Here is a 27,845-nt window from a genome sequence, read left to right on the forward strand (position 1 = left end):
GGCTCTGCTAAGTGCTGCTGATTCAGGCGGGTGGAGGTGGGGGCCCCTTGGGGCAGAGGGGGTAGCACTTGGGCGGGGGGGGGAGTCCAGGAAGGAGGTGGGACGAACTGGCAAAACTCCCTGCCACCCCCATTTTCCAGATGACGACTGAGGCCCAACCAGCTCTGTAGGAGGCGGAGTCTCCCCAGGGTCCCTCTCAGGCTGTGCTAGGGGAGGGGTCTCAGAGCCACAAGGCCCCTCCCCTGCCTCTCTCTCCACCTCCCGGCAAGCTCGGAGGGTCAGGGAGAGAGCCGGAGGAGGAGAACTCTGGCAGCTCTGCAGAGGGGGCCGGGAGCTCCGGTGCTTGGTACCCCCAGCCGTAACGCTGTTGCCGCTGCTGCAGCGGGGACACAGGTGAGGACGACCCCATGAGGAGGGGGAGGGGGCCACCAATAGCACTGTCCTTGTCCTTCCCTGGTCCAGCCCCCACGCCCTAGCCCATCCTGGGACAGTCCCCAGAGGTCCCATTGGGCCTTGCCCGTCCAGAGCCTCCTTCCAGGGACCTAACTGCCTACCCCTGTCTGTGCCGCCTTCTCCTCTCCAAGGCCTGGCTGTGGTTGCTTCTTTTTCCTCCTCCTCCTGCTGCTGCTGTTATTGCCGCTGCCCAGCACACACCGCCAGCCCCTCGGGGTGTGGTTTCCCCAGACCTGCCCCCAACCGGTGGGACCCAGCCTTATCAGAGCTTCCCGGCCATCCAGCCTTCTGCCCAGCGCCCCCCTCCCTGGAGACACACCCAACTCCCTTTCAACATCTCACCCCCCCTTTCCAACCCTCTTTGGGGGGACCCCTCCTTCGTCTTAGTCTTTTTAGATACCCTTGGTGCTCTGGGGCTATGCCCAACTTCCTTCCAATTCAGTCCCAGCCTCTCTGGGTTCCCCAGTCCCCTCTTTCCTCCCCCCAGAACTCTTGAGAGTGTGGGCCCGGCTTTCTCAGCACCTCTAGAGACCCCCAAGGAAACCCCGGTGGTGTAGTGGTTAAGGCCTACAGCTGCTAACCAAAAGGTTGGCAGTTCAAATCCTCCAGGCGCTCCTTGGAAACTCTATGGTGCAGTTCTATTCTGTCCTAGAGGGTCGCTATGAGTCGGAATCGACTCAATGGCAACGGGTTTGTTTGGTTTTGTTTTGGTTTCTAGAGACCCCCAGGTACCTCTCAGACTCCTTAAAAATAACTCAGCCCCATATTTACTCCTTTAGATACCCTACTCCCATCTCCAGCCCCACTCCAGCCTCTCATCTCCTTCCCCAGAACTCCTGTGGAGTGTAGACACACCCCCCCCCAGGCTATTCTTGGCAGCTCGAGGCACTCCCAAGACACCTCTCAGCCTCTTTACAACCTCCTGGCTCTATAGCCACCCCTCTAGATAAACCAGCCCCGTTTCCAGATCCACTAGGGAGCTCCAACCCCCTTATCTTTTCCCCAGAAGCCTCAAGGGTTATATGGACAACCTGCCTCATCTTTCTGGAGCCCTTTAGAACCCTTCACCCCACCCAGAAATTCTCAGTCTCTCTCAAACACCTCTGGTCCCAGTTCTACCCATCCAGATGCCCCAACCTCACTAAGGGTCTCCAGCCCCTTTTTCCTCCCTCCAGAACTCTTGAGAGTGTGGACAACTCTCCAGATGTTTTCTGGCCCCTCTAGAGAGCTTCAGACATTACTCAGGCACATGCTAATAGAATCCTTTAATCCTCTCTAGACACTCCCTCAGGCCCTTCTCAGCAGAGACACCTCTTTTCTCCTCCTCTCCATGACCCCTAGCCCATTCTCAGTTCCTGAAGACATCCACCAGGTTTCCCATAAATGCTCCCCAAGTCCTTGCCCATCTCTCTATTTCCTCCTCCTCATTCCTCTTGGCCTCTCTAGACACCCCCAGTTTCCTTGTACGGGTGGCCCAGGGCGTCTCCAAGCCCCCTATTATCCTGGAGACAGCCACATTCTCCTAAACGTCACACACACCCCTAAGTCTCCGCGGGCCTGGGGAGCAGCAGGATGGCGGCAGGCGTGGCCACGTGGCTACCTTTTGCCCGCGCTGCGGCGGTGGGCTGGCTTCCCCTGGCCCAGCAGCCCCTGCCCCCAGCGCCAGGGGTGAAGGCCTCCCGAGGGGATGAGGTTCTGGTGGTGAATGTGAGCGGGCGACGCTTTGAGACCTGGAAGAACACGCTGGACCGCTACCCAGACACTTTGCTGGGCAGTTCGGAGAAGGAGTTCTTCTACGATGCTGACTCAGGCGAGTACTTCTTTGATCGAGACCCGGACATGTTCCGGCACGTGCTGAACTTCTATCGCACTGGGCGACTGCACTGTCCGCGGCAGGAGTGCATCCAGGCCTTTGATGAAGAGCTGGCTTTCTATGGCCTGGTACCTGAGCTGGTTGGCGACTGCTGCCTTGAAGAGTACCGGGACCGGAAGAAGGAGAACGCTGAGCGCCTGGCGGAGGACGAGGAGGCCGAGCAGGCTGGGGATGGCCCAGCCCTGCTGGCGGGCAGCTCCCTGCGGCAGCAGCTCTGGCGGGCCTTCGAGAACCCTCACACAAGCACTGCGGCCCTGGTGTTCTACTACGTGACCGGCTTTTTCATCGCTGTGTCGGTCATTGCCAACGTGGTGGAGACCATCCCATGCCGGGGCCCTGCACGGCGGCCCCCGAGGGAGCAGCCATGTGGCGACCGCTTCCCACTGGCCTTTTTCTGCATGGACACGGCTTGTGTGCTCATATTCACGGGCGAATACCTCCTGCGCCTCTTTGCAGCCCCCAGCCGTTGTCGCTTCCTACGTAGTGTCATGAGCCTCATCGACGTGGTGGCTATTCTACCCTACTACATCGGGCTTTTCGTGCCCAAGAACGAGGACGTCTCTGGCGCCTTCGTCACCCTGCGTGTGTTCCGGGTGTTCCGCATCTTCAAGTTCTCCCGGCACTCACAGGGCCTTCGGATTCTGGGTTACACACTCAAGAGCTGTGCCTCTGAGCTGGGCTTTCTCCTCTTTTCCCTCACCATGGCCATCATCATCTTCGCCACTGTCATGTTCTATGCTGAGAAAGGCACAAACAAGACCAACTTTACGAGCATCCCTGCAGCCTTCTGGTATACCATTGTCACCATGACCACACTTGGGTGAGTGCAGACCCTGGGTAGGGAGCTGCCCATTGGTCAGTTACACTCACCCTTTCTAGAGAATGAAGGTTAGACGAATGATTTTTCTTTTTGAACTTCAGTTTGCTCATCTGTAAAAAATGAGGGAGTTGACTTAATCTCCAAATCTCTCCTAGCTCTGATGCCTTAATTTTCCAGGTCAGAAGATTTGTGTTCAAGGATTGTCAGTTCTGTTGCTGTTTTCCTTCCCCTGGGCCTCAGTTTTGCCCTGTGTAAAATGAGAAATGATGATCCCTTCATCATCTAGAGGATTCAATGACACCACGATTGTGAAAGTTCTCTTTTTCTGTCTTGAGTACTCATGTCTCACAACCCTCTAGGTTTGTCTGCTGTGTGGGCACTACCTCTGTGATTTTGTGATTCCTTGATTGTCCCTAGAACAAGATATTTTCAGCATTTTTTTTTTACCCTCATCCCTTAGAGGAAATAGAGTTGGGGTAGAAGTATCAAATGGAATCACCAAACTCACTGAGTTCTTAAAGACATCGTCTGGGGCAGATACTGTACCTGATCCTTCTCTGAGTTTCCATCACTGGGATTAGGTATACAGTTGGTGCTCAGCATTTGTTGAAGGAATGAGCTTGCTCAGTGCCTTAACAGAGATACAGAAAAATTGATTTGGTGTTTCTAAGAAGTAGAAATGAATTCTGGTTGGAGGTTCAGGATGGACAAACCAATATGGAGCCCTGACAGTGGATTGGAACTGGGTGTTTTGACACCGTTTACCCTATTCATTCCTCACAACAACCCTGTCAGGATGGACAGCTGCCTGTGTCTCATAGTTAAGGACACAGTGTGGGATGACACATCAAAGAGCCAAGTTGGAGAGATTTTTGAGTAGAGTTCTGAATGCTTAAAATGAGTCAAAATAAAGAAATTAGGAAGGGCCATACTAGGGGGAGGGCACAGCCTGAGGAAAGGCCTAGAGGCTGGAGACTGCAGAGCCTGTGTTTCTGCAGAGGAGTTCTGGTTGTTCCTGGGGCCAGAACAAAAGTGTGCTGTGTGATCTTGGGCAAGTCAGCTATGGAACCTTCCTGAGCCTCAGTTTTCCCATCTATGAAACAAGTTGGTAAGGTTGGCTGTGCTCCATCTTCATGGGGTCATGTAGAGAAAGGGAGGGAGTTTCGAGACTTTCCCCTATTTTTTCATATGAGGACAGCTTCAAGGTTTCCCCTGGGGAAATAAGATGGGGTCATGACTAGAGAAGGTAAGACAGAGGTAGGCAAAACCAACAGAGCACTCCCCTCAGGATTCGGAGCCCCCTCAGCTGGCCTGTGGTGGTGAGGATCTCTCCCCAGGAGGCTATATTTACTGCCTGTGACTTCCTCATTCTTCCCTATGCTTGGTATTAATAGATTTCCAGCTGACTCAGATACCCGGTGCTCAGCTCAAATGGGGCAGCAGATGGTGGGGGCTGAGGGCCAGGCCCATTTCTCATTTGACTTCCACTGGTGGCCAGAGGGGTCATTTCCCACATTTTGCAGAACAGAGGGTCAGGGTTTGAATGACCAACCAGTCGCAGAGCTAAGTCAGGGTTGCTGGGGTGGTAGGGGGGACTAAGAGGGGGGTGGACACTTTTCCTAACTATGGCCTACCTCCTCCTGCCCCAGTTATGGAGACATGGTGCCCAGTACCATTGCTGGTAAAATTTTTGGATCCATCTGCTCACTCAGTGGCGTCTTGGTTATTGCCCTGCCTGTGCCAGTTATTGTGTCCAACTTTAGCCGCATCTACCACCAGAACCAACGTGCTGACAAACGCAGAGCACAGCAGGTAACCACACCTTCCATCTGAACACTTCCTGTTCTCCCCACCTCAGGCCAGTCCACTCTGGTATTTATCCCCCTGACCCTTTATCTCCTCCTCTCTCTGTAGAAGGTGCGCTTGGCAAGGATCCGGTTGGCAAAGAGTTGCACCACCAACGCCTTCCTGCAGTACAAGCAAAACGGGGGCCTTGAGGTCGGTGAGAGAGACCCGTTGCCATCGAGTCGATTTCGACTCGTAGCAGCCCTATAGGACAGAGTAGAACTGCCCCATAGAGTTTCCAAGGAGCGCATGGTGGATTCAAACTGCTGACCTTTTGGTTAGCAGCCATAGCTCTTAACCACTATACACGAGAGTTTCCTTGAGGTGGGTTTCCCCCGATTGGGGGAAAGGTGAGCAATGACAGGTGGGAGGGAAGTGCTGACCTTATCTCTCTGCTCTGCCCACTCCAGGACAGCTGCAGTGGGGAGGAACAGATGCTGTGTGTCAGGAACCGTTCAGCTTTCCAGCAGCAACATCACCACTTGCTGCATTGTCTAGAGAAGACGACGGTAAGGCCTAATGGGAGGAGGCATGGCAAAGTGAAGGAGTTCCCTCTGCTGCCAAGCCAGCTCCCTCCCTGGGATGGGAGGCTCACTACTAATTGTGGAAATCACAGAGGGCTTCCTGGAAGAAGCCACAATAGAGCTGAGCCTTGAAGGGTGGGCAAGGGAAGGCAAGAGACTTCCAGAGAGGAGGGATCAGCCTGAGAAAAAGCCTGGGGGTGAGATCAGCTCTCGTGGTGTGCCCTATGATTTGTCTCCCTTCTGCCCACAGTGCCATGAGTTCACAGATGAGCTGACCTTCAGCGAGGCCCTGGGAGCTGTCTCACTGGGTGTCTGCACAAGCCGCAGCACCTCCATGTCCTCCCAGCCTGTGGGAACCAGCAGTCTACTATCTTCTTGCTGCCCCCGCAGGGCCAAGCGCCGTGCCATCCGTCTTGCCAATTCCACTGCCTCAGTCAGCCGTGGCAGCATGCAGGAGCTGGACACGCTGGCTGGGCTGCAGAGGAGCCCTGCGCCTCAGAGGTAAGCACTCTTCCCACCTACTGGCCACACCTGAGAGCTTGGACCAGTGGGTCTGAGAAGTTAAGCTCGAACTAAAACTCCTCCATGCTGGGAGCTTGGGCTTCTCTTGTCTTAAACTCCTTGTTCTTCATTTATTCTTCCAACAAACATTAATTGAGCACCTATTGTATGCCAGGCACACTTTTAGGCACTTGGGATATAACAGTGAACAGAACAAACAGAAAACTCTGTCTTTCTGGAACTTATATTTTAATGGGAGGAGATAAGTAAAAAACAAATACACAGATTATGTAGTATGTTAAACATTTGTTAAGTACCAAGGAGAAAAACAAATTAGGGATGAGGGATAGAGAGTATAGAGCAGGGGGTGATGCACTTTGAATAGTGTGATCAGGGAAGGCTTTACTAAGGTGACATTTGAGCTGAGACCTCAAGGAGGAGAGGGAGTGAGCCATGAGTATATCCAGAGGAAGAGCTTTACAGGCAGAAGAAACAGCCTGTGTAAAGGCTCAAAGGCAGGAGTGTGTCTGCACTTCAGTCACTTTCAACCTCTTTTCTCTCATCTATAGCATGGGAATAACAGTATTTCCTACCTCATAGGGTTGTTGTGAGATAATGATACAAAGTGCTCAAAACAGTGCCTGGGACATAATGACTCCAGAGCACACACTCTCTGTGCCATAATCAAGGATGCAGGGGATGATGCACTTAGCATGGTGCCAGGGACCCAGTGGGCATTCAACAGATCCCATGATTGCTATGCCAAGTATCAAGATGACTTTTTAAGAGCCTTCCCTCTTTCACACCCTTGTCCACAGCCGCTCGAGCCTCAATGCCAAGCCTTATGACGGCCTTGATCTGAACTGCGACAGCCAGGACTTCGTGGCCGCCATTATTAGTATCCCTACCCCTCCTGCCAACACCCCAGATGAGAGTCAACCTTCCTCCCCTGATGGCAGCAGCAGCAGGGCCAGCAACACCCTCAGGAACTCCAACATGGGTACCCCTTGCCTCCTCCCTGAGACTGTCAGGATCTCTTCCCTGTGAGGGGTGGGTCTACCCTTCCAGAGGGCCCTCTTAATTCTTGGGGACTCCTTTCCAAAGCCATATCTTAGGGAAGCAGAGAGGGGAAGGCCTGGGGACCCCTTCTGCCCCCTACCAAGAACTATGCAATGGAGTTTCAGGGAATAGCCCACTTGGTGGGGAAGTAGCCAGAGAGTGGGAAACTTCTCCCACCCCACATGATTTTCCTGGTGAGAGCTGAAGTGCTGGGCTTCCACAGACCCCCGACCTCCTTGGCCCCTCTCCCCTAGCTGGCCTCTTGCATGTTCCTTCTCTTGAGGCCTCAGAGGTAGGTAAAGCTCCCATCTGATTCTTGGGCTCTGGCCTGAGAAGTAAAGCTAAGATTTCTTCTCTCTGGCCGGGCTGTGGAGGTTTGGGACTTCAGAGAAAAGAACCCTCACCTCTGATCTCAGGTCCAACAACTCCAAGACTCCAAAGCTTAGAATGCAACAACCACAGGCTTCCATGGGCTGTGGCCTCAGCAGTGATCTGCCACTCCCAGGCCTTGGCTGAGGGGTCAAGCTGCCCCTCCCAACATAGACAAATAGCACAAACACACCAGCCCCTTCCCTAGCTACTGAAAATGGGTCCCCGCAACCCCATCCTCTGCCAGGCCTCCAGCAAATTCTAGCAATAGCAACTGCCGCCATGACATTATGCAAAGCCTCTGCTCAGTCTGCTGCAGTATCTACATCTACCCTAATCAGAGGGACCACCTCTAACCAATCATCCTTCACTCCTCTCCTCTGGTTTGCTTCCTTCCTGGGTTGGGCTGGAGTCTGGACTGGCTGAGATAAGAGCCTGGCAGCCAGCAAGAGCTGGGCTGTGCTTGGAAATCATGGGCTGATTCCATATTTTTGGGCAGGAGTCCAGAACCGTCAGGGGCTGAGGCCTGGGTTTTTCCTGAACTCTGGGAGTTGTAGGAGGCAGGAGGAACTTCTTGATCTCCTCTTCCTTCCCCACAACTCCTTTTTACATGTTCCTTTCTCTTGGGTCACCTTCTGGAACTGTGCCTGCTGTCAGGCTGAAATCTGGCATCATCTCAGGTTCCCTGTCCCCAGCACTGACCTCATGGAGCTGGCGGCTGACAAAGATGTAGTTTCCATCAGTCAATAAAACCTAAGAGGAGAGATGAGGATTAAGCACCTCCTGGCTCTGGGGGCTGGGGGTCAAAAACACTCTGATTTCAATTCCTTTCCACTAGTAGGAGGGCTGGTGTGAGTAAAGGTACAGGGGGGTGGATGGCTGGTTATGTGTTCTGGAAGATTGGGATCTAGGAGACATGAAAAAGGGTGGTTCCAAAATTGAAACTACAGACAGTGAGGCAGGCCAGGAGGTCTAGAGACATGCCTCTTTGGCCACCATCTGATCCAGTTCCCTCATTCACAGATGGGGAAACCGAGACCCAGAGCAGCACACAGTTGGTTAGAAGAGAATTAAACTCAGGTTTCCTGACAGCAAACACCTCTGAATTAACTCTCATGAAAAGCATCTCTCAGTTTGGAGAAATCCCCTTCCTTTGGAAGTCCCCTTCATTCTCTCTCCCGAGCTACTGGCTACACTAGGTTTGTGTGTGGCTGAACTCTATGGAGAAATAAGAAGACAGACTTTGGATTAGGTTGACCTGGGCTCCAATCCTTGTGTGAGAAAATCACTTACCTTCTCATGCCTCAGTTTGCTAATCTGTGAAATAATCATTCATTTACCAAATATTTAAGTATGTATCATGTACTAGTCCTAGAGATACAGAGTTCAGCATGGAAGGCAGACAATTAAGCAATTATAGTGTTGTAGAACTAAGATCAATGGATTGCAGAAGCATTTAGATAGCAAGAGAACCTAACCTGCCTGACACATAAAGAATGTATTGAAGTTAGCCAGACAAAAGACAAAGGGGTGAAAATGTTTTAGGCAGAGGGAACAGCATGTGCAATGATCTGGAGGTTAGAGAGCAAGCTGAAGGTGTCTGGGGGAACTGAAAATACTTCAGTGTGGCTGGGGAGGAGAGTGTGAGGCTGTGATGAGGACAAGGATATAGAGATAGGCTAGATCATGAAAGAGCTTTGAAACTATGATACGGATTTTGGATTTCATCCTAAGGATAACGGGGACCTCTGAAGGCTTATAAACAGGGAAGTGTCATGATGAGGTAGGTGTGTTTCAGAAGGATCATTCTGGCTGTGGTGAGTGGATTGTAGAGAAATAGTCCTGGAGGCAGGAAGAGCAGTGAGGAGGCTTTTTAGGTAGTCCAGTTGGTAGGTGATGGTGGCTTGGACCAGGGTAATGGCAGCAGAGTTGGAAAGTCAAGAGATTTGGGAGGTAGAATTGGCTGGACTTGGAACTGGTGGGCATGTGGGAGTTGAAGAAGAGGGAGTAATCAAGGTTTATTCCCAGGTTTCTGGTTCGGGCAATGGCTGGATGGGCCATTCGCTGTCAAAGGAAACATCAAAGCTGTTAGTGCACAGTGCCAGGCACGTAATAAGCTAGCCATGATCATTACCCTGAGTTCAGTTTTGGATGTGCAGTGCTGAACAAATATCTAGTAGGTACTGGGATATATGGATCTGGAGTGAGATGGTCCTGAGAAGATTCAATGTGATAATGGCCATAGGCACTTGGCACAGTTTCCTTAACACAACAGGCCCAATAAATGCGAATCCCCTCCTTCCATTAAGTCTCATGCACAGAAAACACTACGAAAGCCCATTTATTACTGATACTCTTCAGGGAAGAACTTAAGGTAGCCAGTTAGGTGGTAATCAGAGAGCTTTCTAATGGTCTCTCAGTCAGCCTGTTGTATGGCTTGGATCCTAAGACTGACAGCAAATGCTCACCTCTTATACCACCTTTTTGGTTCATGAGCTCATTCGAACCCCGTTAACTACTCTGTGAGGTAGTCTATACAACAGCAATGACAAAAAAACAAACTCATTGTGGTCAGGTCGATTCCGACTCATGGTGACTCTATAGGACAGAGTAGAACTGCCCCATAGGATTTCCAAGTAGCGACTGGTGCATCGGAACTGGGGACCTTTTGGTTAGCAGCCTAACGCTTAATCACTGCGCCGCCAGGGCCCCTGAAGTAACTAGGCAGGCATTACTATTCCCATTTTACAGATAGGTAAACAAGAGACAAAATGACTTGCTCAAGGTCACACGGCTAGTAATGGTCTGTCTGGTCCTGGAACGGAGGTCTTCCTGACTCTAAAGCCTAGAGGGTCCTTCCACTGTACCACCAGACTAACTTGATGAGCACTTACTGTGTGCCAGGGATGGCACCATATCCTTTACAAGCACGGACCTCTGATACTCATTTTGAAAAATTGGAATTATTGTTGCCATTTTACAGAGAAGTAAAAATTTAGAATGGGGGGATTGTTAAATGACTTGGAAAGGATCACTCAGAAGGAAGGGCAGAGATTGGATTAGCTCGCAGCTCTCCAATCACTCAGTAGCAGGGATTTTACCAACCCCATTGGGAGACCCTGGCTGGTAATAGAGCTGTTTGGTAAATACTCGCTTGTTGTACGCCATCGAGTTGATTCTGACTCACAGTGACCCTAGAGGACAAAGTAAAACTGCCCCATAGGGTTTCCAAGGCTGTAAATCTCTAGGGAAGCAGACTGCCACATCTTTCTCCCACAGAGCGGCTGGTGTGTTCCAACCGCTGACCTTTCCGTTAGCGCTAGACCCAGTAAAAACCACTTCAGAGAAAAAAAAAAAGGCTGTGCCTTGCCTGTGCACTAACCATTGGCGCATTGAGGTCAACGCTAGGGCGAAAGGGTGGTTGTGCCAAAGGGCGTGTTTGCTTCCCAAACTCCTAGTCCCCACGGTGCGTGTCTGTCCCACGATTGGCCCGTCCAACGTAAGTGAGGGTGTCTCTTCACCAATCAGCGCAGAAATCGACTTGTTGCCAGGGTGAAGCGGCGTCCGCCTCTTTGCTCCACGGGGATTTGCAGGTGGGTGGGACCGGAACTGACGCTACAAGGGAACGCTATGGCCTGGGAGTTTCAATATTTTTCAGTCAGTCCAGCTGAGTGCGGCCAAGTTGGAAGTTTGAAGGGGAGGGGCTTTCGTTATCGCGCATGGAGCAAACCTCGCAGTTCTTTCGCAGTACCCATGCCCGCGAGTCAGAGCCTCGGGGAAAGAAGTGAAGACCAGAACCGGCCAACAGAAAGGCAGGGAAGGAGAGTACCGACTTTAACTGAAGTCAAAGGCGGAGGACACAAGAGGGCGAACGCTCGCCCCTGATTGGTCCAAGGCCATCCTTGAGGCCCCACGCAGCTGCCTTGATTGGTTGGTGCTCTCAATTGTGGCGGCGGCGGTGATTTTGCCCACGTACTTCCCAAAGAGGGGCGGGTCTGTGCCCTGGAGTGCCTGCGCAGCGCCACCCGGGCCCCACCCGGTAGTTCAAGAACCTGGGAGGGGGCGGGGCGAAGAGGCACTTGTTTTGGTTCTGTTTCCTTTGAAGCAGAAGGCAGGAACGAGCATATCAAAAAACTTGCTGAACTTGGAGAGAACGCTGCGAGAAACTCGCAACAGTACCTCCACCTTGGACTTCATATCCGGGTTCTCCTCCCGGCGTAACCCGCGCACCCACCGAGGGTTCTCGAACCGGTGCTTTAATCCCTTTATCCGGATTCCGCCCTTCCCGACGTCCTTCGCGCACAACAGTAGCCCCCCCCCATCCGGGTTATCTCCCAGCGTGCCCCGCGCCGGGTTTGCTGGGGGGTACTCGGCGGTGCCGCCATGACTATTCTCCCCAAAAAGAAGCCCCCGCCTCCCGACGCCGACCCCGCAAACGAATCGCCGCCGCCCGGGCCCCTGCCCCCGGCGCCGCGCCGCGGCGGGGGTGTGGGCGTGGGCGGCGGCGGCACGGGCGTGGGCGGCGGCGACCGTGATCGTGACTCGGGCGTCGTGGGGGCTCGTCCCCGGGCCTCGCCACCGCCTCAGGGTCCGCTACCGGGGCCTCCAGGCGCGCTTCATCGTTGGGCGCTGGCCGTCCCGCCCGGCGCTGTGGCGGGTCCCCGGCCGCAACAGGCCTCTCCACCTCCGTGCGGAGGCCCAGGAGGTCCGGGCGGTGGTCCTGGCGACGCACTGGGACCGGCAGGGGCGGGCGTGGGTGGGGCGGGCGTGGTGGTGGGCGTGGGCGGTGCTGTGGGCGTGGGCGGTTGCTGCTCCGGGCCGGGGCACAGCAAGCGGCGGCGTCAAGCCCCTGGGGTTGGCGCGGTTGGCGGAGGTAGTCCTGAGCGTGAGGAGGTCGGCGCTGGCTACAACAGCGAGGATGAATATGAAGCGGCGGCAGCACGCATCGAGGCCATGGACCCTGCCACTGTTGAGCAGGTAAAGGTTGGGAGGCAAGAGGTGTATGGGATGGTGGATGGGATCCCTAGACTGGGTAGGGAACCCAGGAATGCTGGTTTGAGAAAATGCCGAGGGACTTAGGTCTTCTCTCGGGGCCTGACACTCCTTTCTTTGGTAGTAGGGACATGAGACACTCTTCCCGCTGGACTCAGAGGCCCCAGATAAGGTGTGAGACTTAAACATGGGCTCTGAGGTGTCTTACAGAGCCCATAGTAGTAATTATATTGTCAGGGATCTTATCATGTAGGGTCAGTAGGTAGGAATTCCTCCCCCCGCCCCGGAGAGACAGGTAGGATGAGTGCCTCCGGAGAGGGGAGTCTATGTTCAGGGGCTTGAGATCCCCTTTCTTCTCGGATAGGAGCTTGAAACTCCCTCTCCCAGCCCACTGTCACTGAGTAAATTCTGACTCATAGTGACCCTGCAGGGCAGAGTAGAACTGCTGCGCGTAGGGTTTCCAAGGCTGTAAATCCGCACAGGAGCAGCTTGCCACATCTTTTTTCCTTTGGACTGGCTGGTGGGTTTGAACCACTGACCTTTTGGTTAACAGCCGAGCGCTTAACTGCTGCACCACCACTGCTCCTACTCCCCTCTCCAGGGAACCCAAATAGGGCGGAGACCTCAGAGATAGCTCCCGAGTGTCTCCACGGGATCTATAATCTTTCAGGGACTTGAGAGACTGCATGGAACAAGCTCTCCTCTGCAGGGGAATGAGGCACAGGCTCTTTAAGCACTGGGGTTTGAGACTACTTCAAGGGTCCTAAGCCTGACTTTAGGGACCTGAGACTCCTAGAATCAAGGGTCTGACATGCACATGTACATATCCTTTAGAGATAGACGTCTGAGTTTTCCCTCAGGGAGATAAGATCCCTTTCCACTTGGGGACAAGGGCCAAAACCTATCCCCAGGGACCAGAAACTCTACTCAGGTTCATATGAATCATCTCTTCTCTGAGTGACAAGTCTATGGTTCCCTTCAGTGGCCTGACACCTCCCTCCTTGGGGACAAGAGTCTGAGCCTCTAGGAGCTTAAGCTTCTAAGGGTGGGCCTCCCTTCCCCTCTCCCCCAGCCTCCCACCAAGGGCCTGAGCTTTCTCTCAAGAAAATAAAGACTCACTGCTTTGGATACTGGGGCCTAAGACCTCCCTGCTTATGGACTGGTGTTTTCAAAGACTGAGCCTGAGGCGTCTTTGGGGGCCTCATATCCCCCAGCAGAGGTTTTCAGGGAACCTTTTGTGTCTACATGAGGTTATGAGACTTTTTTATCCCAATTGTAAGGGACTGACTGACAACGTAGTGATATAATCACTACCTCCCCTCTCTCTCCCCCATAACAGGGGTTTGAGGTCCCCTTCCCCAAGAGACTGAGCTAATTGTCAAAGACAGAGGACCCCTGCCTTGGAACCTCAAGCCTGAGGCCACTCCTCAGGGGACATGAGCAGCATGAGGTCCCAGGGATGGTGTCTGAGGCTTTCCCATGGATCTTCAAGGGCCTAGGTCCCCCTATTTTAGGGTGAAAGACCTGAGACCCACTCCACCGAGACTTGAACTTTCCCTCAGGAACAGGAGACTCATACCTACCCTAGTGATGGGTGTGTCTCTAGGGTTGAGGTCGGAGCTTCCCCCTCGGGGAACTTGAGGTACCCCTCAGGAACGGAGGACTTCCCCCGCCAGAACTGAGCACTGACACCTTCCTCTTGCGGTGTGGATACAGAGCCCCTAAGGAAACAGGGACCTGAGTTTCCCCCCAGGGGTGTGAACTTTCCCTCAGGTGCTTGAGACACCTCCCCCACCTTGGGACCTGAGACCTGAGCAGGCCCTGGGAGTATGTCATCTAATCTCAGACAATATATACTCAAGTAATCAGAGGCCTTTTAGGGACATAAAATTTCCTGCCTTGGGGACTTGGGCCTAAGATACCCCCACCTTACTTGCGAAGTGAGTCCTGAGAACTCCCCATTCCCTTTGGGGACACGGATAGAGTAGGATTCTGGGTTCTAAGGAAAAGAGTCAGCTTCTCAGGGGCCTGAGCTTCCTCTCAAGGACAAGAGCTCCTTCCCCTTAGGGCCAGGGGACTGAGCCTTCCTTGGGTGTGAGCCCCTCCTCACTAGGTGATCCTTTTTTGCTGGGGAGGGGGACATGAGGTCTTCCCCAGAGTATGAGGGCTTACCCATTGGACAAAAGAACCTGAGTGCCCTTCAGGGTCGTAAGAATCCTCTACCCTGAGTTTCTTCAAGCCTGAGACCTCCCCTCAGGAACTGGGAAATATTCTGAATCTGTACCTGACCCAGCTATACTTGCTTCGCACTTCTAGGGTCAGGGAAATCTTCTAAGTATCCCAAACTCCTTTATTTCAACAAGACTTTTTCTTGCCAGAGTTAGGGAAGGGGTTTAGGACATCCCACTCTAGGGAAATTTTCTGCCCACATTCCTCTTCCCTTTGGCTCAGGTAAATCTTTTCTGTATTTCTTAGGGACTGAGGCCTTGTCTTGACCCCCCCCCCCGCATCTTTGTTACCGTCCCATCTATCATGAATTACTTCCAGCAGGGTAATTTACTTGGACCCACAGGATCAGGACCAGGAGTTGTTTCTTTTCCCTCTGATTGGGGTAAAGTTTGCTTTTCTTCCTCAAAAGAAATAGAGAACGATACACCCCAGGTCCCAGGGACAAAGAGGAAGAATGTCCTGTGCTGTCATGGTGACTAGAAAAACATCTCCTTATACCTCCCTTGCATCTCCTAGGATCGAGTCCCTCCGTTATACTTTTCTCCATTAAGAATTGTGTGCTCTTGAAACCTTGCCTTCCCAACAACAGAGGAGAGGTTTCCTGTCCTCTCACTCCTTGGGGCAAAGAGAGGAGGAAGATGTTCCTCTTCCTGCCTCAGCTGGTCTAACTTGGGATCTTGTGGGGATAAGAAGAGGGGAGATTCTTGGTCCTAAACTGTCACTGAGGGCTTTTGTAGCCTGGAGGCCAATTGTGTCCCTTGGGAAAGAGGGGAATTGTTGCAGGGAAATTGGGATGGTGCAAGTGGTCCCTGTTCTGACTACTTAGATTTCCTGTTTGTCCCAATGCTGTGAATGTACCCCTCTTCCCTTTAGGAGCCCTTTTGGTACCCTGAGGTTGAGGTGCTGGGGAGATAGTGATCTTAGGGGTTTCCTTTCCCAGATGTGACTGCCTTGCTGAGTCTACCCTGTGGGAAGGATGGCTTGTAAGCATCCTGAGTTTGGGTACCCCACAGAACTCTTTGAGAGGGGGGACACATGCTGAAGAGGGCCACTGGTTGAAGAAGCTGGACCTTTCAGCGTAGGCAGCGTACCTGGTTTCCAACTCTGGCTCTGTCAGGTCTTTGCTGGGTGAACTAGAATAGGTTCTACTTAGGCTTTCTGGGCCTCAGTTTCTTCACTGGTCAGATAGGGACTGGTGAGGTATCACTTTGAGATTTTACAGAACTCACTCCAGAGCTCTTTGAACCTGGAAGTGACAGAAGATGCTGTGTGTCTTGAGGAAGAACTGGGTTATTCCCATCTCTTCCCTGGCCCTCTGTTCCCTCCCAGGAATCCAGGCTTGGTTGGCAGTATAAGCGGCCTGTTTAGTGTGAGGCTCAAGGTTGATGGACAGTGATTTTTGTGGCCAGCTGTGCTATGGTGAATAAACTCGTGGGATTGCCTCTTGGAGCCTGTTGGATGGTATGGGAGTAGGGTTGTGTATGGAAAGAGTTTGGGCCTTGGAGTTGGACAGGCCTGAGTTCAGACCCCAGTGTCTCCTGCTTAGCTGCTTTATGGTTTAGACAAACTACTTCCCTTCTTGGCTGCCTTTCATGCGGAAGTCCACCCATGCTCAGGGTTATTGAGTGTGTATATACCTGGTCTTGCGCACCTCGAACCTTGCCTGGTTTTTCCTCTTGCCCAGGGTGGGCAGTTGGTCCCAGGATCATCTTGGTTCATCGTAGGAGCCCTTGCCCACCCTTCGTAACCCATCTCTGGTAGCAAAGACCCATCATTTGGCATCTAGAAACCTGCAGATTCCTTGGACTGTTCTTACTCCTTGTGGAATTGGGTAGCTAGCTGGTGGGGAGGTAGGGTTGTATACTAGGAAGTGATCTCTGCTAAGGCAACCTGGGTTTTGAGTCCTGTTTCTACACTAACCTTTCGTGTGGTCTTTGGGCAGTTCCCTTTTGTGGGCCTCAGTTTCTCTGTCCATAAAGTGGATAGCAGTGAGGAGGTTAGACTTACTGCTCTAGCTATCCATCCAGCTCTGAAGCAAGTCCTAATCTCTTCTTCAATGTCCTGCTCCCCACCTTGCCCCCTGCAAAAGTTGTAAGTGGGACCTCTTGACTTGGGATGTGCTGCTTTTTGGGACTGCGCTTTGAAGTTTCAAAGCAGTAATTCAGCCTCCTCCTCCCTGGCTGGTCTGTAGGTCCTTGTTTTTTTGTTTTTTTTTTGAAGTAATTTGTTGTTGAGAACATACACAGCAGAAGATATACTAATTCAGCATTTTCTACCTGTACGATTCAATGACATTGATTACTTCAAGTTGTGCAACCGTTTTCACTCTCCTTTTCTGAATTATTCCTCCACCATTAACATGAACTCACTGCCCCCTAAGTTTCTTCTGTAACCTTTTAGTTGCTATTGTCAGTTTGAGCTCATATAGATAGTTTTTTAAAAGAGTACAATGCTCAAGGCAGAAGTAGTTTACTAATTAAGCTAAATTATTGTTTGGTTTAAGGAAGACTTTAGGGGGTATTTTTGGTTTAAAGATTATCTCAGGGCAATAGTTTGCAGCCTCTATGGCTCCAGAAAGTCTGGATTTCATGAGAATTTGAATTTCTATTATGCATTGTTCACCCTTTTTATCAGAATTCTTCTATAGGATAGAATATTCGATCAAGATGTTAGGCCCTTGGGTTTTTAAAATTACTATTTTAATAGCTTTATTGCAGTATAATTTACATACTATACAATTCACCCATTTAAAGTATACAGTTCAGTGGCTTTTAGTACATTCACAGAGTTGTGCATTCATTGCCACAATCAATTTTAGAAAATTTTCATTATCCCAAAAAGAAGCCCCACACCTGTTAGCCATTCTCCTCCAATCCCCTCATCTCCTCCCAGCCACTGAAAACCACTAATCTACTTTCTGTCTCTATTGATTTGTCTATTCCGGACATTTTATGTAAATGGAGTCATGCAATATGTGGGCTTTAGTGACTTGGATTCTCTGATTTAGCATATTTTCAAAGTTCATTCATGTTGTAGCATACCTCAATAATCCATTTCTTTTTCTTGACAGGTAATAGACTTTGGGATTTTAATCCCACTCCATTAGTGGCCTAGCAATAGATTTGGGGCCTTGCCCTTCTCTTCCTATTCCTTTGCCCTGGAGGGCTTGGATTGGTCTGCAGAGAGCAGTGTGTCTATCTGTGTTTCTCATTGAATGGGTTGCCTGTGTTTGGCCTGTGGAACCCAAACAGTGTTTGGGGGGAGAGGAGTGGTCTTGGCACCAGGGTTGCTGGGACAGAACTGTGAAGCCCAGAATACTAAGCACCTCTTGGCCATGGGCTCTAGGAAGACATCTGTACACAAGCTGCCACTGCTGCTGCCACCTTCCCCTGCCCCCTCTCCCATTCAGTGACAGCTCATTCATCCATAGGCAGGATTCGCAGCTTCCCAGGCTGAGGATTCCAAGCCCCTGCTGCCTTAATTCTGCCCCTCTCCCTGGGGGGATGCTAGGGAGATAGATTCTGCATGATGGGAGACATGGCATGTTGCCTCACAGCCACAAGGCCTGAGAGCTCAGACACTAGTAAGTGCAACAAGGGGGTTGTATTAGTTTTCTGTAGCTGCTGTGACAAATTACCACAAACTGGGTAGCTTAAAAAAACAGAAATTTATTCTCTCACTGTTTTGGAAGGCAGAAGTCCAAAGTCAGTTTCACTAGGCTGAAACCAAGGTGTCCCTCTAGAGGCTCTAGAGGAGAATTTGTTCCTTGCCTCTTGCAGCTTCTGGTGACTGCCAGCATTCCTTGGTTTGGGGCTGCATTACTCCAGTATGTGCCTCTACACATCACCTTCTCTGTGTATCTCCTTTTCTGTCTGTACCAGCTCTGCCTCTGTCTTCCTCTTATGACACTTGTGATTGCATTTAGGGCCCACCCAGATAATCCAGGATAATCGCCTCATCTCAAGATCCTGAATTTAATCACATTTGCAAAGGCCCCCCCATTTTTTTTTAATTTTTATTGTGCTTTAAGTGAAAGTTTACAAATCAAGTTAATCTCTCACACAAAAACTTAGATACACCTTGCTACGTACTCCCAATTGTTCTCCCCCTAATGAGACAGCCTGCTCTCTCCCTCCATTCTCTCTTTTTGTGTCCATTTCGCCAGCTTCTAACCCCCTCTACCCTCTCATCTCCCCTCCAGGGAGGAGATGCCAACATAGTCTCAAGTGTCCACCTGATCCAAGAAGCTTATTCCTCACCAGCATCCCTCTCCAACCCATTGTCCAGTCCAATCCATGTCTGAAGAGTTGGCTTTGGGAATGGTTCCTATTCTGGGCCAACAGGAGGTCTGGGGGCCATGACCACCAGGGTCCTTCTAGTCTCAGACCATTAAGTCTGGTCTTCTAACGAGAATTTGGGATTTGCATCCCACTGCAGAGGCCCCTTTTTCATCATACGGTAACATTTACAGGTTGCAGGGGTTAGTACCAGATATTTTTGGGTGTCCATTATTCAGCCTGCTACAGGGATGTTCTTGTTCCCTTCCAGGGAGAGGAAGGGAACTCATTAAGTGTTCTCTTACTGGACAAAGCCCTGTAATATTTGAGTCTGGCTAATATCCCTATTATGGGAAGCTTGTTATTCCCATTTCACAGATTGGGAAACTGGCTCAGAGCAGTTCATCACATGGCTAGTAACTGGCGGAGCTGGGATTGGAATCTAAGTCTGTCAGGTCCCACAGCCTGCTCTGACTTCACCTGGGCTTTTGGACGGGTAGGTCGAAGGGTCTAGTCTCAGCCCCTGGGATCCCCTTCTGTTAGAGAGCTTTCACTAGCCTTTTGTGGAGGCTCAGAGATGTGAAGGATTGCGCACAGGGTCAGCAGTGTGCTTGCAAGGTTCAGGGCCTGGGCTTGACTTTCTCAGTCCAGGGCATTGACGTAGCTTAAAGTTACCTATAGCTGGAGCAGCCCTCTCTTCATGGCCCATTTTCCTAAACAACTCCCAAGTCAGCGTCTTTCTTGGAGGCTCCCATTAGGAGTTAACAGTCCAGTTTGGGGAGGGGAGAGACTGGGCTAGGAGTTCCTGGGGACTCCCTGAACCCTTTCTGGAGCCCAGGACCAGACCTCTCCCCCAAGGGAGAGAGAGAAGAGATTTCAGCCAGAGTCCAAACTCTTCAGGCTGCTGGTGCCAAAGGTGGCTAGGCATCTGGCCCCCAGATCCGGGCCCAGATAACAATCTGGCTGCCCCAGGACCCAAACCACACTTGTGCAAGGGTTGTACTCTGGCCTCCTTCATTTTTAAGGACACACCAAGCTCTACCCAGGATGGGCTGCCATGCCTTTAGCCAGCTGCTCATGTGTACTCTCCTGCTGACTCTAGACCAGGCTTTGCTTGTACCCAAGCCCAAGCTGCTTTCTGCCTTTGTAAAATGAGAATAATGCTTCCTGCTACCTGGAGCTGTGGGAAGCACAATTAAATGAGGTCACTCGGATCTGTCACCTGGCGTCCAACAGGCATTCAGCTAATATGAGTTCATCTTTCTTCCTTGCAGTGCCCTGCTTATCTGCCTAGTCCTACTCAGGACTTTAACCTGGCTCAACTCCTTGCTGGGCCTAGGCATCCCTCGTGCTTTGTGGCAGAAGTGGCTTCATTTCTCATCCAGTTAGTTAAGCATTTGTTAAACTCTTGCTGTTTTAATCCTTTGTTCAGGTGGCACCTCCTCTGAGGTTCCAGCCCTAATGGCTAGGTCAGATCCCTTCCTCTGTGTTTCACAGCACCCCTGTGTTCACCTCTTTCATGGCCCTGTTCACACTATGTGTGGTCATTGCTGTTGCCTGCACCTTCCCTACCAGTTTGTGAGCTTATTGAGGGTGGAGACAAGTCTGATCCTTTATCTGTCCTCATTGCCCACCCCAGGGTCTGACTCAGTAGCTGCTCTCCTCTTTTTTTGATTTCCCTTTCCTCTCTCTAGCTCCTTTTCCCTCACACCTGGGGGCAGGAGGTTGCTGTGTTCCCTTCTTTTTTTTAGAACTTTGCCTTCTGTTGGGTCTGGGGCTATGATTATAGGTGCAAACATCGCTGCTGGAGACCCCTGCTGTCTGGGGAAGACCATCACAGGCGGGCTTGGAAAACTGACTGGGGCAGACCCCATGGTGCCAGGAGATGGCTGAACCTGCAGGGAGTGGAGATGGGCTTGTGGCAACTGATTGGAGTGTGCTAGTCCACAGCCTCCGGGGTGGAGGGGTACCTTGGCTGCTGGGATGTTGTACACAAACAGGAGTCTTTGTGCTGCCCGTAGAAGCCTGTTAAAGGGCTGCCAAGTACCTTTGTCATCTCTGGAAAGCCAACCACACTTTCCTAAGGTGTGGGCCCTGATCATAGGGCTGGCTGGATATTCACTTGTCGCCCCCTTCTCATCTCCTCTTGTCCAGCCACTCATCCAAAACTTTCTGAGGGTCTCACAGTTGTACATTATCTCTATGCCAGTCTATCCCTTCTGTGACTGGTGGCCACCTTTCCAGTGTGTGGCACGTTATTAACAAAGCCTCTTCAGGTCCTCAGACTCCTCTGAGCTTCTTGACAGCTCTGTCAAGTAGATCATATGTCCCTGTTTGATAGGAAAATGAGGCTTGGACAGTTTAGACAGCTTACCTGAAATCATGCAGCAAGTGAGCTGCCAAGCTGGGGTTGGAACCCAGAATTCTCAGCTTCCAGAGCTCGTGCTTCCAACTTTGCCCAGGAGTAGGGGGCTGGCCTTGCAGGTGATTCTCTCTGGTCAGCATTAGCCTGGATCCTATAAATCCCTGGGCAGGGTGGTGTCCCCAAGGAGGAAGTAGGTTTGGGAACCTGTAGTCCCCAACCCTGATACAGGATCAGGCTGGCTGCTTCTAGTGACCAGCAGAGGGCATGAGGGGCCTGGGAAAGGTCTCCTGCTTCTTGTTTTGAAATGGAAAATATGTTTCCAGTGATACATGGTCAGGTCGTTATTTTTTTTAAGACATCTGACAACATACATGTGTACAGGTTTATTTAACTCAAACTTTTGGGGCCAGATGGGCTTTGGATTTTAGAAAAAATTTCAGAATTTAGAAAAGTTGACTGGTGTGTGTACTGTGTATCATGTGACACCTCTATTGGGGTCTGAGGCAGTATCTCATAAACACTTGAATATTTCTGCATCGAAATGTTTGAATATCCACCCCCAAATGGAATAGGTAGATTCTTGTCAGTTCAGGTTAGGTTGTAATGCCAAATGAGTTAAAGACTTTTGTTTTCAGAGTTTTTTGGGTTTTGGAATTTTGGATGAGGGATTGTATACCTTTATAAAGAAGGAGGTGGAGTAAAATCACCTGTAATGTCAACAGCTAGGGATAATGTTTTGTTGTATAGCTGTCCCAATTTTGTAGGGGTATATGTGTGTGTGTATATATAAAGGGAGCCCTGATGGTGCACTGGGTAAGAGCTTGGCTGCTAACCAAAAGGTGGGCAGTTCGAATCCACCAGCCGGTCCTTGGAAACCCTATGGGGCGGTTCTACTCTGTCCTGTAGGGTCGCTATGAGTTGGAATCCGCTCTGCGACAACAGGTTTGGTTTTGGTACGTATATAAACATATACACCTGTTCAATGTGTTTAATTGCAAACAGGATCACGCTTTGTATACTTTTTGCCTTATGCAACATATTTTGAATTCCTTAGCTATATGTGGGGCTCAGGATGTAGGCTCTTGGCAGTCATTGCCTCCTCAACATCTCTCCGACACCAAGTGGATAGCGAGTCCTAAAGTGAAGCTCCTTAAGGTAGAACCAGATTCTTCACTTGCCAGGTCTGGGCCTCTGGTTGCCTGAGGGAATGCTGCTGCAGATAGGGTCTCTGCTCACAGGGCAGCTGGAGTCCCCTCTGGGAGCAAGCCTTATGCTCCTGCAGAGACTGATTCCCTAAAATAATGGGCCTCCTCCTGCTCCACAGGCATGGAATGGTCAAGCAGGACTGAGAGCTTTACCCTGCCCTTTGTACTCTGTCAATCAGCTGGACCCCCTCAGGAGCTCGAGGGCAGGCTCCTGGGAGGGGTACAGGTCCTCCTTGTTGCTGACCCCCCTACCTCTTCCTCCAGCAGGAGCACTGGTTTGAAAAGGCCCTGCGAGACAAGAAGGGCTTCATCATCAAGCAGATGAAGGAGGATGGCGCCTGTCTTTTCCGGGCTGTAGGTGAGTCTCTGCCTTAGCCCTCAAGGGCCTAGGGCTGCCCCTGAGCTGTGTCTCAATTGTCAGGAGTAGCCCCTGAGATGGGGTTGGGGGCAGAGTTAGCTGGTCTTTTAACAGTTGCCAACAAGTCTATTCCAATTTATGGGGGACTCCATGTGTGTTAGAATAGAGCTGTGCTCCATAGGGTTTTTTCTTTTTCGGTGTTTTTGGTGAAAGTTTACACAGGGAATTAGGTTCTCATTTAACAAATTTTATACGTATTGTTTAGTGATATTGGTTACATTGTTCACAATGTGTTTGCATTCTCCTTATTTCCATTTTGGTTGTTCTGTTTCCTATCCTTCCTTGCTGTGATCTTTGGTCTAGGGTAAATGTTTACCATTTGGTTTCATCCAGACGATTATTTTGAGGCACATAGTACTCACAGGTGATATTTTATGGGCCATTCTGTCATTTGGCTAAAAGGTGACCTCTGAGAGTGGTTTGAGTTCCAAGTTTAAAGAGTATCTCAGGGTGATAGTCTCGTGGTTCATCCAGTCTCTACCGGTCCAGTAAGTCTGACATTTTTTTAGAAATTTGAGTTTTGTTCTGCATTTTTCTCCCATTCTGTTCGGGACCATCTATTGAGTCTCTGGTTGGAACAGTTCGTAGTGGTAGCTGGGTACTCCATAGGATTTTCAATGGCTGATTTTTCAGAAGTAGATCGCCAGGCCTTTCTTCCAAAGCTAATCTCTTAGGGACTCCTGAAATTTAGTATCTGGCCTTTAGCCCTCAGTCATGAGACAAGGTGGTGGTGTAAGAGTAATAGTAATAGCGATCAAGAAAAATACCATCATTTATGGGCAGATTAATCTGTCAGGTACTACAGAAAATTTTTAAAATTTTCCCCCAAACCAGATGAGTGTAGGGACTATTGTTGCTTCCATTTGTCACGTGAGAAAAGTGGCTCAGAGATGGGGAATGACTTGCCCAGGGTCAAACAACTAGCAAGTGGTAGAGTCAGGATTCAGATCCTGGGTTACATTAGCCTGAGGCCCGTGCTCTTAACTACAGCACACTCCTGTCACTCTGGGATATGGGACATCTGGGTTTGTACCCAGACTTGATCTCTGGGGCACTATAGGCCTTTATTCCCCCATTTGTACATGTATGTGCGGGGCTGGAGGGGAGCATCAAACTAGGTCTTTACAAATTTCTTTTAACATAGAATTATTTCTAACTTACCCAAAAGTAGACTGAATAGTGAACCCTAATGTACTGTAAAAATGGCGTGGGGGCTGTGTCTGACTTCTTGTAACTTCACAAGGAGGAAGGAGAATCAAGATCAGCAGCCCAAGACATGCCTCTTCTCTCTACCATCTTTACCAATTTTGACACCAGCTGTCCTTCCCACAATACTATTTTTCTGCTGGGTTTGATAATTCATTGCAATGGCCACACAGAACTCAGACAATACTCAAAATTATGGGGTTTATTAGAGAAGTAACAGGTTGCAATTCAGGTTCAGGAACACTCAGGATACAGTTCTTCCATCAGGACAGCCTCTTTTCAGCCAAGCTTGCAGGCATGCCTCTCTCTGGCCCCTCTGCCCTGCTCAGGCAAGTGTTACAAAGTTCTTTTAACTCTGCTGATAAGTGCCCAGAGGCACCCCGCTTCACCAGCAAGCCTCCTGCCCGAAGGCACTCAGCTTTTTCGCTCTGTGGGCCAGGAAGCCCAGCATGCCGTCTCCTGCCATTGTTTCTCTGCTATCACCTCTCAAGAGTGCTCTCTGTCTCCTGGTTCCAGGAAATCTCAGTGCAGGGATCCCGGGTCCAAAGGACATGCTCTCTGTTCCTGGTTGTTCTTCCTTGGTGGTGGTGGGATCTTCTCCTTCTGCCTCTAGGATGGCTCATTTCAAGCCCAGTGGGATAGCAAAACTGACCAGTCCCCTTGGTGGGCCACAATTACCCTATTTGCACAGTCCCACCCAACCGCTTGGGTGACAGTTACCAGACCATGTTAAAAAAGGCCACACAAAAGTGATCCATTGCACCGCAGGTCACCCCCTGGCTTTTCTAGCCATTGTTCTTTCATATTTGAAGGATAACTTTCCCCTTCCAATCATTTTACCAATCTAAAACAGTCATTAACAATTAGTCCTTCAGTAGGGCAAAAGAGTTTTCATGGTGAGGTTACTCAGGTACCAGGCACTCAGTTCTGCTGCGGGTGTCCATCTGATCTGGTCAGGTTCTCAGTAGTCTTCTCAGCTTGACCCTCTGTGGCCTCTGATAAAATTTAATAGAGAAAATTATTTCCTTGCTCTGAACCTCATGAGGTATCAGCAAAGCAACCCTTTAAGGGCCTTTATGTTCAGCCACTACTCCAGTCCAGCAATGCCTCCTTCTTAGTCTACTTTTTCACAAGTACAGCTTCTACAATTACAGTTTTTACAATCACAATTAACTGGTTAACAGTCAGAACTCACAATTGAATCTTTTAATCCTATCAGCATCTTCCCCTACCCTCTCTTCCCCAGACCCATCAGGAAAAGAAGAAACTATTCACTGGGGATCTTCACTTGTCCCCCTCATTTAATGTAAGCACACTCATGAAAGTATATAAGCCCATGTCATGCTTTTATTCCCCTCCTCCCATTTTAGATAACCAGTGTTTAAATTGCCCATCCCTGTCAAACCAGTACTCTGAGGAGACAAGCATGTTCCTTGGTCTTGAAGAATCATTTGTTCCTGTTGGAACTTCAAGCATCTGCATCCATAAGCAAAGTCCAGTCCAGACAGAGCAAGCCATCAGATTGCAGTGATCTACACCAGTTTACTCTGTCAAACATCTTCCTTTTCATAGGGTCAGGTTCATCCTTGGACATCCAAGCTAGGTCACGATGGGTAGCAGCCTTAGGCTTGAGAGTTCACACACACCTCCTGGCATGTGAGACAGCCCCTTCTCTCTCATTCCTAGCCCCCTTGGACTAGGTCACTGGGTTCCACCCATAAACTCAGAAGTCCACACAACTTCTTTTACTTCTGACCAGCCAGCCCTTCCTCTCTCTCATCCCTAGCCCCCCCCCACCCCCGCCGTGGGCTAGGTCAGTGGGTGGGCAGTGGAACATGTGCGAACTCAGCCCATCTCTTCATTGCTGTACTTCTATTTCCACTCATGAGTGGACCCAGGTGGTCACCACAAGCAAGCATACCAAGCTGTCTACTTGCCGGCTCCTTTAACTTCCAGTCCTGGAAGGGGGGCTTCTTCTGATGGACACTTAATTTTCCTGGCCGGATGCATCCGGAAGAAAACACTTGCTCAGAATTCAAACAGCAAAACACTTTTTTTTTCCTGCAAATCCTTCCTTCAAATGCAAATCTCCAGTTCTCCCAGCAGGTCTCCATGATTCTGCATGTCTTTTCAAATGCGAATTTCCTACTCCCAGGGGACACCCGGTGGGGCTCAGGTATGCATAGGGCTCCTGCATTCTCAAACCAGCAGCCTGAGTTTTTTTCAGGCAAATTCCAGCTCCGCTTTTAGCACATCCTGTTGAGGCTGAGGGGTCGAGGCTGAAGGTGGAGTTGCAAACTCTCTGTAATCTGTAATATCCAGTATTCATTTCTATCATACATTTAGGTCTTTTTTTTTTTACAGCACTAGGTAGGAGAAACATTCAATATCCATTGTCCATTCAAATAGACGTATAACCCTTTTTAAAAGCATTCCAGTTGAACCTTCTCTGCCCCTTGACTGTCTTCCATTCATATGCATATGGTCTTGGGCCTCAGGCTGGGTGGTAGACCCTGGCCCCCTATCATCCTGTTTATCTGGCCTAGCTTTTGCCCCAGGCTTTTTTTCTCTTTAGCTGCAACACAAATTTCCTTTCAACCCTTACAGGTAACAACAAGCAAAGTAACCACCTAAGAATCAAAAGTTTTACTTCGTAAGCCCCTTTGTTCTTTTTCTTACAAAGTTCCATTCTTCCATTCTTTGTCTCTAGAATCCTGCTTCCTTCTGAAGCCAACTGTAAAAAACAATGGGAAGAGGGGGTGGTGTCTGACCTCCTCTAACTTCACAAGAGGGAAGGGGAATCAAGATCAACAGCCCAAGGCTAATTCCAATAAAAAAAAAAAGGAGGTCAAACATGCCTCCTCTTTCTGCCATCTTTACCAATTCCGACACCAACCATCCCTCCCATGACACTCTCTACTTACTTGCTGGGTTCGATAATTCATTGCAGTGGTCACACAGAGCTCACAGACAAGACTCATGATTATGGGGTTTATTAGGGAAATAACATTACAATTAAAGTTCAGGAATGCTCAGGATACAGTTCTTCCGTTAGGACAGCCTCTTCCCAGGCATGTTCACAGGCATGCTTCTCTCTGGCCCTCGGCCTCTGACCTACTCTAGCAAGTGTTACAAAGCTCTTTTAGCTCAGCTGATACCTGTCCAGAGGTACCGTACTCTGCCCGTAAGCCTTGGCCCAAAGGCACCCAGCTTGCTCACTCTGTGGGCCAGGAAGCCCAACACACCACCTTCTGCCGTTGTTTTTTCTGCCACCGTTTCTTGAGAGCTCTCTCTCTCTGTCTCCTGGTTTCAAGAGCTTCTCAGTGCAGGGATCCCAGGTCCAAAGGACACGCTTCACTCCTGTCTCTTCTTCCTTGGTGGTGGTGGGATCTTCTTCCTGCTTCTGGTATGGCTTATTTCAAGCCCAGTGGGATGGCAAAACTGACCCATCCCCTTGTTGGGCCACAGTTACCCTATTTGCACAGTCCCACCCAGTCACTTGGGTGGAAGTTACAAGATGATGGCTAGAAAGGCCACAAAAAAGTGATCCATTGCGCTGCATGTACCCATCATCCGGCTTCCATGGTCATCAACATATGCCAGTCTTGTTTCATCACTACCCTGCCCATTCTTTTTCACTCGCCTGGAACAGTATTTTAAAGAAAAACAAAACATTAGATCATTTCATTTATAAATATTTCTGTGTTTC

The 27,845-nt window shown here is 50.2% G+C and overlaps 2 protein-coding genes across 4 annotated transcripts in view; both read left to right on the plus strand.

Moving 5' to 3' along the window:
• Window positions 1-150: 150 nt before the first annotated feature.
• On the plus strand, window positions 151-8,426 carry KCND1 (potassium voltage-gated channel subfamily D member 1). Of its 2 annotated transcripts, XM_049872130.1 has the most exons (7): window positions 151-393; window positions 1,900-3,146; window positions 4,796-4,958; window positions 5,061-5,144; window positions 5,402-5,500; window positions 5,766-6,016; window positions 6,835-8,426. In XM_049872130.1, exons 2-7 carry the CDS (start codon window positions 2,026-2,028, stop codon window positions 7,061-7,063), a joined length of 1,947 nt encoding a protein of 648 aa, XP_049728087.1. In that variant the 5' UTR covers window positions 151-393; window positions 1,900-2,025; the 3' UTR covers window positions 7,064-8,426. The 2 variants fall into 2 exon arrangements, with proteins under 2 accessions (XP_049728087.1, XP_049728088.1); XM_049872131.1 differs by lacking the exon at window positions 151-393 and having other exon boundaries at window positions 1,822-3,146.
• Window positions 8,427-11,104: 2,678 nt separating this feature from the next.
• OTUD5 (OTU deubiquitinase 5) overlaps window positions 11,105-27,845 on the plus strand; it is a 33,184-nt gene continuing 16,443 nt past the window's right edge. The window contains exons 1-2 of one of the 2 annotated variants that reach the window (XM_049872132.1): window positions 11,105-12,421; window positions 22,777-22,870. In XM_049872132.1, coding sequence (XP_049728089.1) covers window positions 11,828-12,421; window positions 22,777-22,870 — 688 coding nt within the window. In that variant the 5' untranslated portion in view covers window positions 11,105-11,827. The remainder of the gene's footprint in view (window positions 12,422-22,776; window positions 22,871-27,845) is intronic. The other variant, XM_049872133.1, reaches the window with a different exon arrangement.

This window comes from Elephas maximus, chromosome X, assembly GCF_024166365.1.
Source record: "Elephas maximus indicus isolate mEleMax1 chromosome X, mEleMax1 primary haplotype, whole genome shotgun sequence".
NCBI lineage: Eukaryota > Metazoa > Chordata > Mammalia > Proboscidea > Elephantidae > Elephas > Elephas maximus.